Below are 13,254 nucleotides of genomic sequence, written 5' to 3' on the forward strand. Positions count from 1 at the left end.
AAGAATACAGAATCCATTTAAAGAACGCGGTTATGAAATGTTATCACGCAGACCTCTCCGAGGAATTTGATTTCTCCATTATTAGTTGCTTTGACTCGTAAAGGTAGTGACTTTAGTGATATGACTATATGAAATCCCTTAATATACTGTATAAACAAGCTTTCATTGTTTGGTATGTTAGTATTAAGTGCATTCAGATGTTGAGGTGCGGTAAAAAAAAACTCATAACAAAATGCATGCGAAAACTGCATACGTTCTTCCTCCGATTTGTTGAATTTTCTTATGCGGTTGCGGTTAAAACCTATGCGGTTTTCAGATATACGTTTTTTTCATGCAATTTTAACCGCACATCAACTCCTCAACTGCAACGTCTGAATACACCCTTATAGCCTACCTTAAAGGATTTATTTTAGGTGTCTGAGGGGAAAACTCTTTAATGTACTATGATGATGTTAAAAAACATGGCCTACCTGCTACTGTGCATTTACACCTCAGATCCACCCTGCCTACGTTATGTGGCAATGATTTCATGTATCAGTGACCACACTGCCTATACATGTATCGGACATATTGGGGGAGATTTATTTAGACTGGCGTTTCATACTCCAGCCTTAATATAGAGATAGCTGGTGTAAGATGCACCTAGTTTAATAAGAGGTACATGTATATTATTAAATTAGGCACATCCCTGGCTGTCCATGTGACCGATAAAGAAATCAACGCCAGCTACGAGCTGGCGTAGGTTTCCGGTATCGTTTATTTCGGTTTCTGGCGTAAATTATAGTAAATTTGTCCGGCTGCGGCAGGCCCCCGCCCCCTCCTGCTTAATCTTGCTTACTTTTTTCAGAAAAGTGGCGTGGGCGGCATACATGCAGCAGTCAGTTTCTTGCGCAAATTGCAAGTTTTGATACATTTGCAACTTTTTTACGCCAGAAAACTGTAGTCGAAAAGTTAATAAATTCACCCCTATATCCAAAGTCACCGGTAGTTTTAGCTAGAATATTTTACATTTCTCCAGAATAGTGCACTTAGGGCTGTGGCCAAATGTCCAGTTTTTCGTTTAAAATTGCCCTTTCCTGTTGCATAATTTTTGCGCGCGCTTTCTAATCGTACATTGTACAGTGTGTGTGCCCCCCAGTTTTCACCGCTACAGTATGGTTTCTACTTTGTAGCTGACTATGTTGGGTCTTTTTCACCCCAGCAAAGATCCGCTGTTCATCATCTATCTTTATCTACACAGTTGTCAGGTGCACACAGTCATATGACAGATCAGCTGTGCCAAGAGTAGTGTGTGGCAAAATAATTTTCATATTCTTTTTGTACTACATTCATTAGGCCACCATTTTCAATTCGAGCAGGATACTTTAACAAAGACCAAAAATAATGTCATTGATTTTGGCCACCCTCTTGTCGCCTGCACAGTTCAGAACTGAAAGTCGTTTGCTCAGTGCTGAAGTCCTGGCATTTAAAGGGCAGCGTTTTCAAAATCATTATCTAATATCACCAGGGACTGCTACTCAGAAAAGCCAACCTGTTTACTTTACTTTGCATGCGAGTCTGGCTATGTTAGTAAAACTATGGAGAAGTGGCTATTCCCAAAGGCTATTCTGTATTTTTTAAACTATAATGTTTTGTATAGCGTATAGTGCAGTGGTCTCCAACCTGTGGCTTCCCATCTGTTTCAAAACTACACCTCCCAGCATGCACTGACGTATGGTGGGAGTTGGAATTTTGAAACCGCTGCGAAGTGAAAGGTTGAATCCTACCCGTCTAGTGCGAAATCAAATTATATAACAAAACTCATGATCTCAGTACCATTTGCTGTACATTGTATGGGTACGAGAAACATAAAATAGCTATTTAATGCAATATACACTTTATGATATATTTGACTATAAATTAACAGTATGAGGCTGTCTCATACACTACTTCTAATTTACTTTTTCTTTTAAGTTAACCGTGTTGACGTTGCTAATGTAAACTGCACATCTTCATCTGTCCACCAGGAGGAGCAGTGGCACACGACGACACAGAGTTGTCCACATTATGCACAGTATCACACATTTGTATGCGATCCTGCTCTCCACGCAGCACACATGAGCACCACAGTTGACCAGAGGGACATAGTGAGAAATACAGGTCTTCCCCAAATAGTGATTCTTTTTAGCAGCAAGTCCGGCATTCCGCCCTGAGCAACATGTCACATTTTGTACTTCAGGGGGTACTGTCTGTCCGGTTTATACGCATTCTTATCCTAAAAATCGCATGGCTGTGTTGATCTATAAAGTGCTAAAATCTAATGGCTGCTTTTGACTTATTTATCCTTACTGCAGAACCGTCCGGCATGTTGTAATCCCACTAGCTACTGTTAAACTGCAAGTCCCAGAATTTTTCAACAGCTGATACTTGTAGTGCAACAAAAGGAGAAGAATGTGTGTTTTTTACGTCGGTTGAATGTGTCATAGCAGTACTTAGAGACATTATTTTAAGATGGTAAAATACATAAATTTTGCCCCTTGTAAAGGTTGGTTGCTTTAAATAATAAATCCATAAAAAAAATCCTCATGAATATTCATTATGAGAGCCACCCGTGACCAACCCTCTCATATCGGAAATACGGCAATGTAAATGTTCCCCAGAAATGGGAACTGATTCCAATAAATATCTTAACAGATCTTAAATATATATGATCCACTTCCTCTCTCTGCATGTGACATGTCATTAGTTAAAGGGGTTGTCCGAGATTTAATGTCTTTGTGTTAATGCTTGTAATTTATAAATGTAAATACATTTTCAATATACTGACGTTTTCTAAAGTGGCCCCGTTTCCAGATCCTGCCATGGGGAACTTGACGGGTGACGTCACTCTCTGCACTGGCTCTGGCCGCTTTGTTGATCTTGAATTCTTTTCCGGGTATACGACACGTCACTTGTGACGTGGTGTATATCGGCTTGTTCTGTTGTAATGCGCATGCGCGGCGCATGCGCGGCCCCTGCTGTTATCTCGAGAACAGCAGGGACCGCGAGAACAGCAGTGACAGCGCATGCGCGTTACGGGCTGTGAAGCAGAACAAGCCGATATACACCACGTCACAAGTGACATGTCGTATACCCGGCAAAGAATTCAAGATCAACAAAGCGGCCAGAGCAGAGAGTGATGTCACCCGTCAAGTTCCCCACGGCAGAATCTGGAAACGGGGCCACTTTGGAAAACGTAAGTATATTACAAATGTATTTACATTTATAAATTGCAAGCATTAACACAAAGTCATTAAATCTCGGACAATCCCTTTAAAGAGGACCTGTCACTAGGTCATATAAGATGAACTGGTTTACTGACCTGAATAGCGCAGTCTCCCTGATTCCAGCGCTGTTTTCTTTTTCCCTTGACCCCCCGTTCCGGAGATATGGCCCACTGTTGAATTGGCTCCCTATATTCTAATTTGCTGTAGTTAGCCAACTGGGTGGAGCTAGCTTTCCTTGGGGGGGGGGTCACCTTTTTGGGTCTGCACAGGGGCTTCAAGTAACACCTTTGCTCCTTCCCATAGACCTGTTCAATGAAAAGTAAACCTCATAAACTAATTTGCATCTAATTAACATTTTCACGATGCTCTCAAGAAAACATATGATATCCAGAGATTATTTATAGTTAGACTTTCTCATGGTTGCCCATGTGACAACTATCTATGTTTCTGTGTGAAATGTGCCTCATGAACAAGAACAATCTGACATCATTTTCACAATTATTTTGGATACGTTATAATTCTCTTTTATGAAAGTCTTTATTTTAAGCGTCCAGGGGGCAAATCCTTTCTTTTTAGAACAACACAGGTAATATCTACCACCTGGATATGAGGGTATTAGTCATATAGAAACAAATAGATAGCCTGAGATTAATAGTATTTATTGTGCGTTGTGCTGTCTGAGGCTCTGAATCATGTAAAAGGGCTCCTATTCTAGACTTGTTGGTAATTCAGAGTTCTCTGTTGTACTGACAGAAATACGGTAATGCAGGATTGCACTGGTGCACAAATAGAGATGCCTGTGTGCAGCAGAGACGGCGAGAGGGACACATGACGTGCCAGCGCTTTGTAACAACTTAGCAGGACTGACCCTCACACTGGATTACACCCCTGCAGGCAAGACATTCAGCACTGTATGTAAATAACATCAAGTGCTGACGGAAATGTCTTTGGTAGAAAGACAGAAGCTTTGAGAGCTGTCTGTCTGTCTGGTGAACACATCTTATGCTGGAAAGGCAAGCGCTCTGCATCTGCTTGTGCTTAGGACCTGATGCTGACGGAGCTGTCCGCAGTGCTGAACTCACCCAACCCAGCTCTGCTTTGGATTTCAAAGTTTGTTGGATGTAAAGTGCTGTGAGTGATCTGGATAAAACGAATGGATATTTGTGTGGCTGGATCTCTTGTGTCTAGTGACTGAGTGCACAGAGTTAGGCAATGTGTCTTGGGTAATCAACCTGGGAGCAGATACATTGCTGCCAAGTTTTCAACCTTTCGAGCCTTGACGGTAGCTCCGTCACACTGCAAATATTTCTCGGAAACCCTGCAGAGAAAATTATAGAAATATTAAGATGCTCTGATGTTGTCATGGCCGATTTACTTCAATTCTGTATCCAGATTGTTTATCCTTGGGGAACACAGAAAGTGGAAGATGCCGTGCAGGGCGATATGCTTCAGATTTCTTTTCGTGACCTGCAAAATGGACAGGGTGATGTTTCTGTAGACTATAGTACTTCATGCCTGGAAAGCATCTAAGGTAGATCCGTAAATTAACAGGAGAATCTGCAGTGGGAATTGGCACACACATTTTTTTGGTGCCAGGATATTCAGTCAAGGGTTTCTCTTTTAATTACTCACCTGCTACCTGCTCTGAAAGCTGAGAGTCGACAGAAGAAAAAGGAGATTGTTTCTACCCTTTCACTTCTTCTCTAAATGCTTCCCACGGTCATGACAATCTGGCTTCCCAGAAAGGGAGAAACGTCTTTCCACATCTGAAGTGTGTGGGAGACAACCAGTTGCTTGTGTATTATTATCGTACATTCATTTAAGGGGGTATCTGTTATCCAAAAATAGGTATGGAAGGATAAAATGACTGTCTCTACTTTTTTGCGCTTCTGATCAAGAGATTGACCTAAGGAAACTTGATGTAAGCAAGGATGGACATTTGAGACAAAAAAAAGTGTATAAGATATAGGGGGGGGGGTGTTGTATGGAGAAGGTTCATTTAGGGTCCTCGCTGTGATACGGACTACTCTGCCATGCCAACTTCGCCTCAGGTCTAGCAGCCAGCCTGGGTCTTGCTGGTCTATTGCATTTTAGCTAGAAGTCTGTGCATTCCCTTGACTGAATGAATGAGGGGGTGGTGGTACCCAGCTGTGCTGCCGATGCCCAGTGCGAGATGCCCCCCTGCTGGTGAGTCCCTGGGGGTGTGTCATGACTCGAGAAGAGAGGATCCGGGCTCCAGCTGGCAGCTGCCCCTCAGGTGCAGTCAGAAGAGATGCCCAGGCAGTGCCACCCATATGCTATACCAGGACACAGCAACGCCGTGCCTTATCGCTGCCCTCTATAGAGCACACCAAGCTGCATGGCTTGAAATACATATGTTCACCAAGGTTGGCATTTCAACGAAGAGCATTTTGGTTTCTTGCCTTCTTCACATCGCTGGGACTCTTATTGTCTTGGTCATCCAACAGGCTGCTTTACTGGTTGTCATTTCCGTCTCACACACGGGTGCAACTGGAATGGAGCAAGGAACTGGTGTTTCCCGCTGTCACCCTTTGCAACAACAACCCTGTACGATTTCACCGTCTCAGCAAAAGCGATCTCTACTTTGCGGGTTACTGGTTGGGTCTTCTCCTGGCCAACCGTACAGCTCGTCCACTTTTGTCAGAGCTATTGCCCGAGGACAAACAGAAGTGGTTCCACAAACTGGCCGATTTCCGGCTTTTTCTGCCACCTCGGGACTTTGATGGGATCAGTGTTGGCTTCATGGACAGACTGAGCCACCAGCTTGAGGACATGATGCTTTCATGTAGATATCGGGGAGAGGCCTGTGGCCCACACAATTTCTCCACTGTGAGTGTTATTACCTATTCTGTTAAATCACTTTCATCTAGTAGAATTGTCATTCCAGAAGTCTGTAGAAAGCATCACTCGCATACGGAGAAAATAAGATATTATCATATTTATTAGCATTTTTATTATTCCAGTTACATTCCGAATTATTCTTCACACTTGCTTTTTCTGTATATATGCAATACAAACCTTCATATTGTTTTATGTCGGCTATGAAAGGACCACTTGTGTATCCATTAAGATTAGTCATACACTAAAACATTACCTTTCCTGATAGTAAAATAATATTTATTTAGTCATCAGACCTGCCTATAATCTCTTCTGTGGTTTAATCTTCTACACCGGTGCTTTGTAGTAAATGGAAGGCTATAACATTATATATAAGAATATATCTCACTAGGAATAGCCAGGGACAGTTGTACATGTATCCTCACATAGAGCGTGTCAGACCGGCAGTGTACAGTATCTCCAGCATCACAGTCAAGAGTTATAATACGTACCATATGTTTGTAAAACATTCGATATCTGAAAAGTAAAGTGCATTTATGTAACTTTATACTACATTTATTATACCTAATGGTGATTCTTAGCATTTATTTATCTGTCATGGTTTTAATTATTGACTGCGTTGATCCATGTTTATTGTGTAATACTTGATATCACCCTTAAACAATGACCACCACATCCTGTGTGCCATTGTTCTAAATTCTCGTATAATAGCTTGTCATTATTCTGGAATAAGAAAAACGATTGAATATTCTCAATACAATATAACATTCATGGAGCCTCATAAGAAAAACTAATTTTATGACCTTGTGTGGCTTGCAGGGTACTCAACTACTATTTAAAGGAGTTGTACCGGTTTTTTTTGTTTTTTTTTTAATACAGCAAATACAAAAAGTATCAGCTTGCTGTCTGTGAATGTAAGCATTTAAAAAAAACAACAAAACTTTTAATATTCAGTGGTAGATCAATGTAGGTAAGGCTAAGTTCACACTACCGTTCCTATCGTTTTACCTCTTTTTCAGTCAGAGGAAGAGAGGATCAATACATTAAACGGAAAGCAACAGTTCCGTTAGAATTACCATTGGTTTCAGTTGTAATTCTTTTGTATCAGTTGCTTTCCGTTTGTCTCCGTTCGCTAGGTTTCTGTTTTTTTTTTAACGGAAATAAAAGTGCAGTCTGCAGAATTTTTGTTTTCTTTCCAAAAAAACGGAAACCGAACAAACGGAGACAAGCGAAAAGCAACTGAAACAAAAGAATTACCATTAAAATCAATGGTAATTCTAACGGAACCGTTGCTTTCCATTTAATGTATAGATCCTCTGTTCCTCCGACGGAAGAGTGGTAAATTGATAGGCTTCTTTCACACTGGCGTTACTAAGAGTTATTAGTCCAGGAAGGAAGAGCTATTTGTATGCCTGTAGGTGTGCTTGGCAGAGGCTTGTCCAGACCAGTGGTTCTCAAACTTGGTCCTCAAGATCTACTAACAGTCCATGTTTTTAAAGTAACCTCTTTGTAAGAATAGCACTAATGAGTTTATAAAGATTACTAATTTATACATCTGTGCACCCACCAGGTAGTGCGGAAAATGTGTACTGTTAGCCAAGCTTGAGGACCGAGTTTGGCCACCACTGGTCTAGACTGTAACAATTTCATCCGCTGTATGACCAGAATTAGGTCAAGCCTGGTTTTCAGGCTCCGTGTGTAAGCAGGAATGCTTCCATTTGTGGTTTCAAGCAGATTTCTCGACATGACGAAGAGAAACCCAGAGTATATTATACAGTTGCAGGATTTTTCATGGTAGAATAGTTCAGCATTATTTACATGAGACTGTACAATCCCTATAAATGACCCCAGTGCACCATAGACCGATCCTCACATATGATCATTCTCAAGTTTACAAAGTTAAATAAAAAGTGTTTCAAAGCTCCGCATAGTGCCAGTAATATGACAGATGACACCTGACTTCTGGAGTATTTTCTTTTATCTCTTTGATCGGTTGTGTCGTGAATTTCACAGGAGACCATTGATCTTCTTTCTTTTAGACTAACACGACAAGATGCGTCTGTGTCACACATAAAGAATATAAATTTTCTACCAAGCGGTATAACAGTGTCACTGTGTTCGAGTTTGATGGATAAGCAGCTCATCATAAACATTTAGTCCATTGTTCATACTCTTTAGCTTTATATGGTTGTACATATAGTCCATCTAATTTCAGCATGCAATGCAAATTTTGTTATTTTTTTTTTATACTCTAAATCAGTGTTCTTCGACTTGTGGCCGTTTCAAAACTACAAGTCCCAGCATGTCCTTGCAGCTTTAAATATTGAAAGATAGTTTTTTAATATATTCTATGCTGTGATATGATTATCTGAAGTTACAGGCCCAAAGCCTATTTGTAAAACTTCCAGGTTCTAATTACATTTCTTGCTCTGGTTTCTTTCTGGTGCAGTGTTGTCATGGAGACCTTTTGAATCAAAATTGTTATATACATTGATATCCACGTATTAGGGGTTTCATCTTAAATGGACACTAACTTTTCAAACAACTTATGCTGATCTAATAGTATACCTGATATAGGTCAACTTTGTAATTTACTTACTGTTAAAATTCAGTTGTTTTATCCATGCAAATTCTGTGTGAAGTTACTGCACCTAGATATCTCCCTTCCTATAATCTGCTTTCCACCCCCTGTTAAGCAAAATCCATCCCTAGTTACAGAGCAGAATTGTTGGGGGTGTCTTTTCACTGCCGACCTATACAAGTCTATATAGAGGGGAGGAGTGTGCAGGAGAACGGAGCAAAGAGAGAGAGAGTGAGTCGAGAAATGAGGGATATGTATGGGCAGGGAGCAGGAACAGAGTGAGAAACATACAGCAGTGCTGGTAAGATTTCTATGTCACCCCAGTGCTGGATTCTCAGCTACACTGCTCATTACTGCTGTATAATGTCCTCCATGCTGATGCAGCTTCTATATATGTGATAGAGATAGGAGAGGAGATAGGAGATGCTGTGTATGGCAGACATGATAGCCGTTAGATTCTGCCACTAGCTCAGAGACAACTGAGAATTAGAGATGGAACCTGCAGAGAGGAAAACTGCTAAAGCTTGCAGAATACAAGTCATATAATGGCTAGAAATAGTGTTATTCCTCATGTACGCACTTATAACCGCTTATTCTGAAAAGGAAGGTATCCTTTAAGTGTCAGTCCACCCTGAACTAACATCGCAGGTGAAGAGATGAACCTATATCCTGGGCGGTACAGTTCCATGGCAACAGTATGAAGCCCAGAGAGTATCGTGACCAGGTCCAATTAATCAGGATTGGACCCATGCACTATACTCTTTAGGTGTCGTATGGTTGCCTTGGAATTGTACCACCCAGCATGCTGGAGCATCTCTCCGCGTGTGATGATAGTTCGGGCGGGAGAGTATAACTAAATCTACCCTTTAGACATGTTCCAGGTTCTTAAAGATATACTTATACGGAATATTACAAAAAATTTATTTTAAGCAATTTCCTTATTCCTAATAGCCAAATCTCTCACAAGCTGAATCAATTTGGCTAATGGAGAAAGCAGATGTGGTGAAATTAATTTCTCTGTAGTTGTTCTCACCAGCGCCATCAACAAGATGTCATGAAAGCGGTGTTCATAAAAACTATATTCTGTCAGACCCTCCAGAAAGAGAGAGACGCTTTTAGTGGATTCTCTCCACTTTGCCTGTAGATGAGGGGTCTGAATGGGGGACCCCTCTACTAACCTAGAATTTCACAATAAGATATTTAAATGATTTTTCTAAACCAGACAAAGAATAAAATTCCATCTAATAAATTTCTACATTATTCCATTTTTCGGAACTATTGAAAAATTCTCCAGGTCTCTTGATAAGAGATTCTCTCAGCTCACGAGTCACAGAACTGACATACGGATATAGCCAAGTTCATCTTGACTCTGAGAACTTGCTGCAGCGAAATACTGCACAACAAAAGTTATTGAAAAAGTCAAGTTAACGTTTCCTGACACTGTATTTAATGCGTTGAATCAAGATAAAGATGGCTACATCTGTAGCTAATTTTATGGATTGAAACAATATTTGAATACCATCTAATTGAATTTTTTTGGTAACTAGTGACATAGTGTCATAGCACAGCATTGAGTTATTGGCCTGGTATTTAATAAGAAATGCGTTGTGCATGCCGTTTTTAAGAGTAATGTCTTTTGAGTTTAAGAGCTTCAGGAAAATTTTCTAAGCAAATTTATATAATGATGAACATTTTTTTTATACATATTCAAAAAATATGGTAAGTTTACCATTCTAGATTACAGAGACCTCTATGACTCGGCAAGCTTTGTAAGCTCATTGTATTCACTTCAACGGAAGAAGGCTGTAATACTGTGAACCGCCGCTACAAGTGTCTCGATATTTCACAGTGAGCAAGTAGAAATGAAGGGGAAGCAGCGCTCATAAGAAAACTGATCGGCGGGGGTACTGGGAGACAGACTCCGACCGTTCACATATTGATGGCCTATCCTGAGGCTAGGCCATCAATTTTTTGGGACTGGAAACCCATTTTATTATTCAGATTTCTCTAAAAGAGTTCTGTGAAAAATAAGCTTCAGTGCGTTCTGCCACTTTACTCTCTCTACTACACCTTTATGTAAACTCTGCTCCACTAACTTGTAATGTTTAGACAGCCATTTAAACACTTTATTACGTACTTGTAATTTAGAACTTCAAAAATCTGTAGGTGAAGAAGAAAGCCCTGTATGTAAGCCATGCGCTTCCTAATCTATTGTCTGATACCAGCCTTTGCTACTAAGTACTGCTTTTTTTTTTTTTTATAGAGTTTTACTGATAAATATAAAGTCTCCATTACTTCTTATGCAACTCAGAAAACCGTTTTCTGTAATTATCTGCTCACTCGTAGCCTGATCACACAAATTTGTGAAAAACTGATTTCCTCCTTCAAAAGGCTCCACATCAGTCACTTTATTACATTACATAATTTCTAAAGCCCTTCTTTAGTTTTACGTCAGGCTAAAGATCTCTTCAATAAAATGTTTGCCATTTCCTAATTAACCGTGTGCTTCATTCTAGAGGACTGTATAGTCTGGGAGAGTTGTTTTTGTGTTTTTTTCCTGTTGTATATAGTGTGCTTTAGGAAATAAATGTACATTCTATAATAACTGCGGAGATGACTCATCAGTGATCTTTAGTTTTTATTCTCTTTTGTATTTCAACCTGGGTCTAATACTTACTGTAATTGCCGATTGGAACACAACTGGAACAAAGCTACTTAGTTAGTGAGTGAGGAGATAGGTTAGGCTGCATTTACACAGGATGATTTCTTATTATTTTTGAACAGATTATTTTGCAGTCTTATATAGATCGGTAGGATGGCAATCTTTCCAAAACACGTTGAATGATTCTGGTTTATTATTAAATTGTCCGAATACCATATATATCGTACTGCAGTACCAATCATTAGACAACTATTTACATAACCTGACAAACTAATTAGCCACAATGACAATAAATTTTCATGCCAGAAAGATTGTATTGACTATCCATTTATTGATGGTTACTCATCATTAATACACGTTCAAACCGGAAGATTCAGACCATAAATAGTCCCATGTGAAAGCAGCTTCAAAGGTGCAAAATCCATCCAAACGTTTTAGTTAAATAGGAAAATGCTTAAAGGAGTTTTCCACTACTGGACAACTGATGACCTATCCACCGTATAGGTCATCAGTATAGTATATGATCGGTGTGCGTCCGATCCCCGGACCCAACAGCTGCTCCGGCTGCCTGCAGGCACCGGATATTATTGCCCATTGTGCGATGTACGGAGCCGGAAGCAGTTGGCTCCGTACATTGCATAGCGGCCGTGCTGCAGAACTGCAGCTCTACTCCTATTCACTTGAACAGTACTGCAGCTCGGCTGCTATACCGTGACCGGAGCCAATTGCTTCCAGCATGGACATCCGGTTCCCGGAGGCAGCTGATTGATGCGGGATCTGGGTGTCGGACTCCACCATTAATATACTGATGACCTATCCGGTGGATAGTTCATCAGTTGTACGGTAGTGGAAAACCCCTTTAAGATGTCTAGAACACCTTGTTATAGTGCCATGAGCATATGTGCGGACTCTGATGCATGGGCTCTGGTTTGACTTTCCTGGACTTCTCCTAATATGTAGTTTGAATATACCAGTCATCTGTGCACTCCTAGTTTATTCTGTATGTTTGCTAGGGCATATTCATAAGGCATTTGATCTGCCAACATCTCACACTATTACTGATTTGGTCCAAACTGTTAAAACATGGTAAAAGCTATTCCAGTAATGCTACGGAAACGACATGCTTACTTCGCCACCATCCTGTTTTGCGCTGCATTGTCGTGAGAATCCAACCTCAAAGGAGCAGAGCACATGCAAATGTACTCCAAAGTGGGCGTTTCTATGTGGTTTAGTGGGCATTACTGTGTGGATCAAGGCTTAAGTTTTGTACCTTTTTGTTATGTTTTATTTTTTTGTCCACACTCTCCCACTTCAGCACACACCATAGCTGCTCCAAGTAGGACAGCAAAGAGCCAAGGCCTTATTGTGTGAGGAGAGATCAACCTCCTCCATCTGCTACGTCATAAAATGTTGTAAGTACACTACATTCTATGGAGTCATACTATACCTTTGTATGCCTCCAATTTATAATAATATTGCATTGCTCCTAAAGAAGAATATCTCAGTTATATGAAGCCACAGGACATGTGCTGCTTTACAGGCTTTGTGCCCATATCTCTACCCTTTGTTGTATGGTAAATTAGGATTGTGGTATAGTGCTAGTTTACGTAGTAATGCTATGAATGTATAGGTTTTGATATATGTTCTGTTGGCAGTAAAAAGACAAATAGGTGTATATGTATGTGACTGGCATTACTGAGGAAGTTTCATATCCCAAATATCAGATTTTTTTCCCTAGAATATGGGAAGGTCTACAGCCTAAAATGTTTGCAATTTATCCAGAGAGTCAAAAAGACAAACACACAGAAATTTTTCTAAACATTTGCAAATCTCGCCAGCTGCTTTCTGACGTTGGAGCACTAAAACAAATGATCTGACATGCGCTTGCGGGAAATAACACATCGGAA

The 13,254-nt window shown here is 40.4% G+C and overlaps 1 protein-coding gene across 2 annotated transcripts in view; it reads left to right on the forward strand.

Moving 5' to 3' along the window:
• ASIC2 (acid sensing ion channel subunit 2) overlaps positions 1-13,254 on the forward strand; it is a 461,929-nt gene that overhangs the window by 206,961 nt on the left and 241,714 nt on the right. Inside the window, exon 1 of one of the 2 annotated variants that reach the window (XM_075846992.1) lies at positions 4,028-6,095. The exons of the other annotated variant lie outside the window; for it this stretch is intronic. Within the exon in view, the coding sequence (XP_075703107.1) occupies positions 5,454-6,095 (642 nt within the window). The 5' untranslated portion in view covers positions 4,028-5,453. Of the gene's footprint in view, positions 1-4,027; positions 6,096-13,254 lie in introns of those variants that run through there. 2 annotated transcript variants of the gene reach the window in all.

The sequence above is a fragment of the Rhinoderma darwinii genome, chromosome 13 (assembly GCF_050947455.1).
Source record: "Rhinoderma darwinii isolate aRhiDar2 chromosome 13, aRhiDar2.hap1, whole genome shotgun sequence".
NCBI classification, from domain to species: domain Eukaryota; kingdom Metazoa; phylum Chordata; class Amphibia; order Anura; family Rhinodermatidae; genus Rhinoderma; species Rhinoderma darwinii.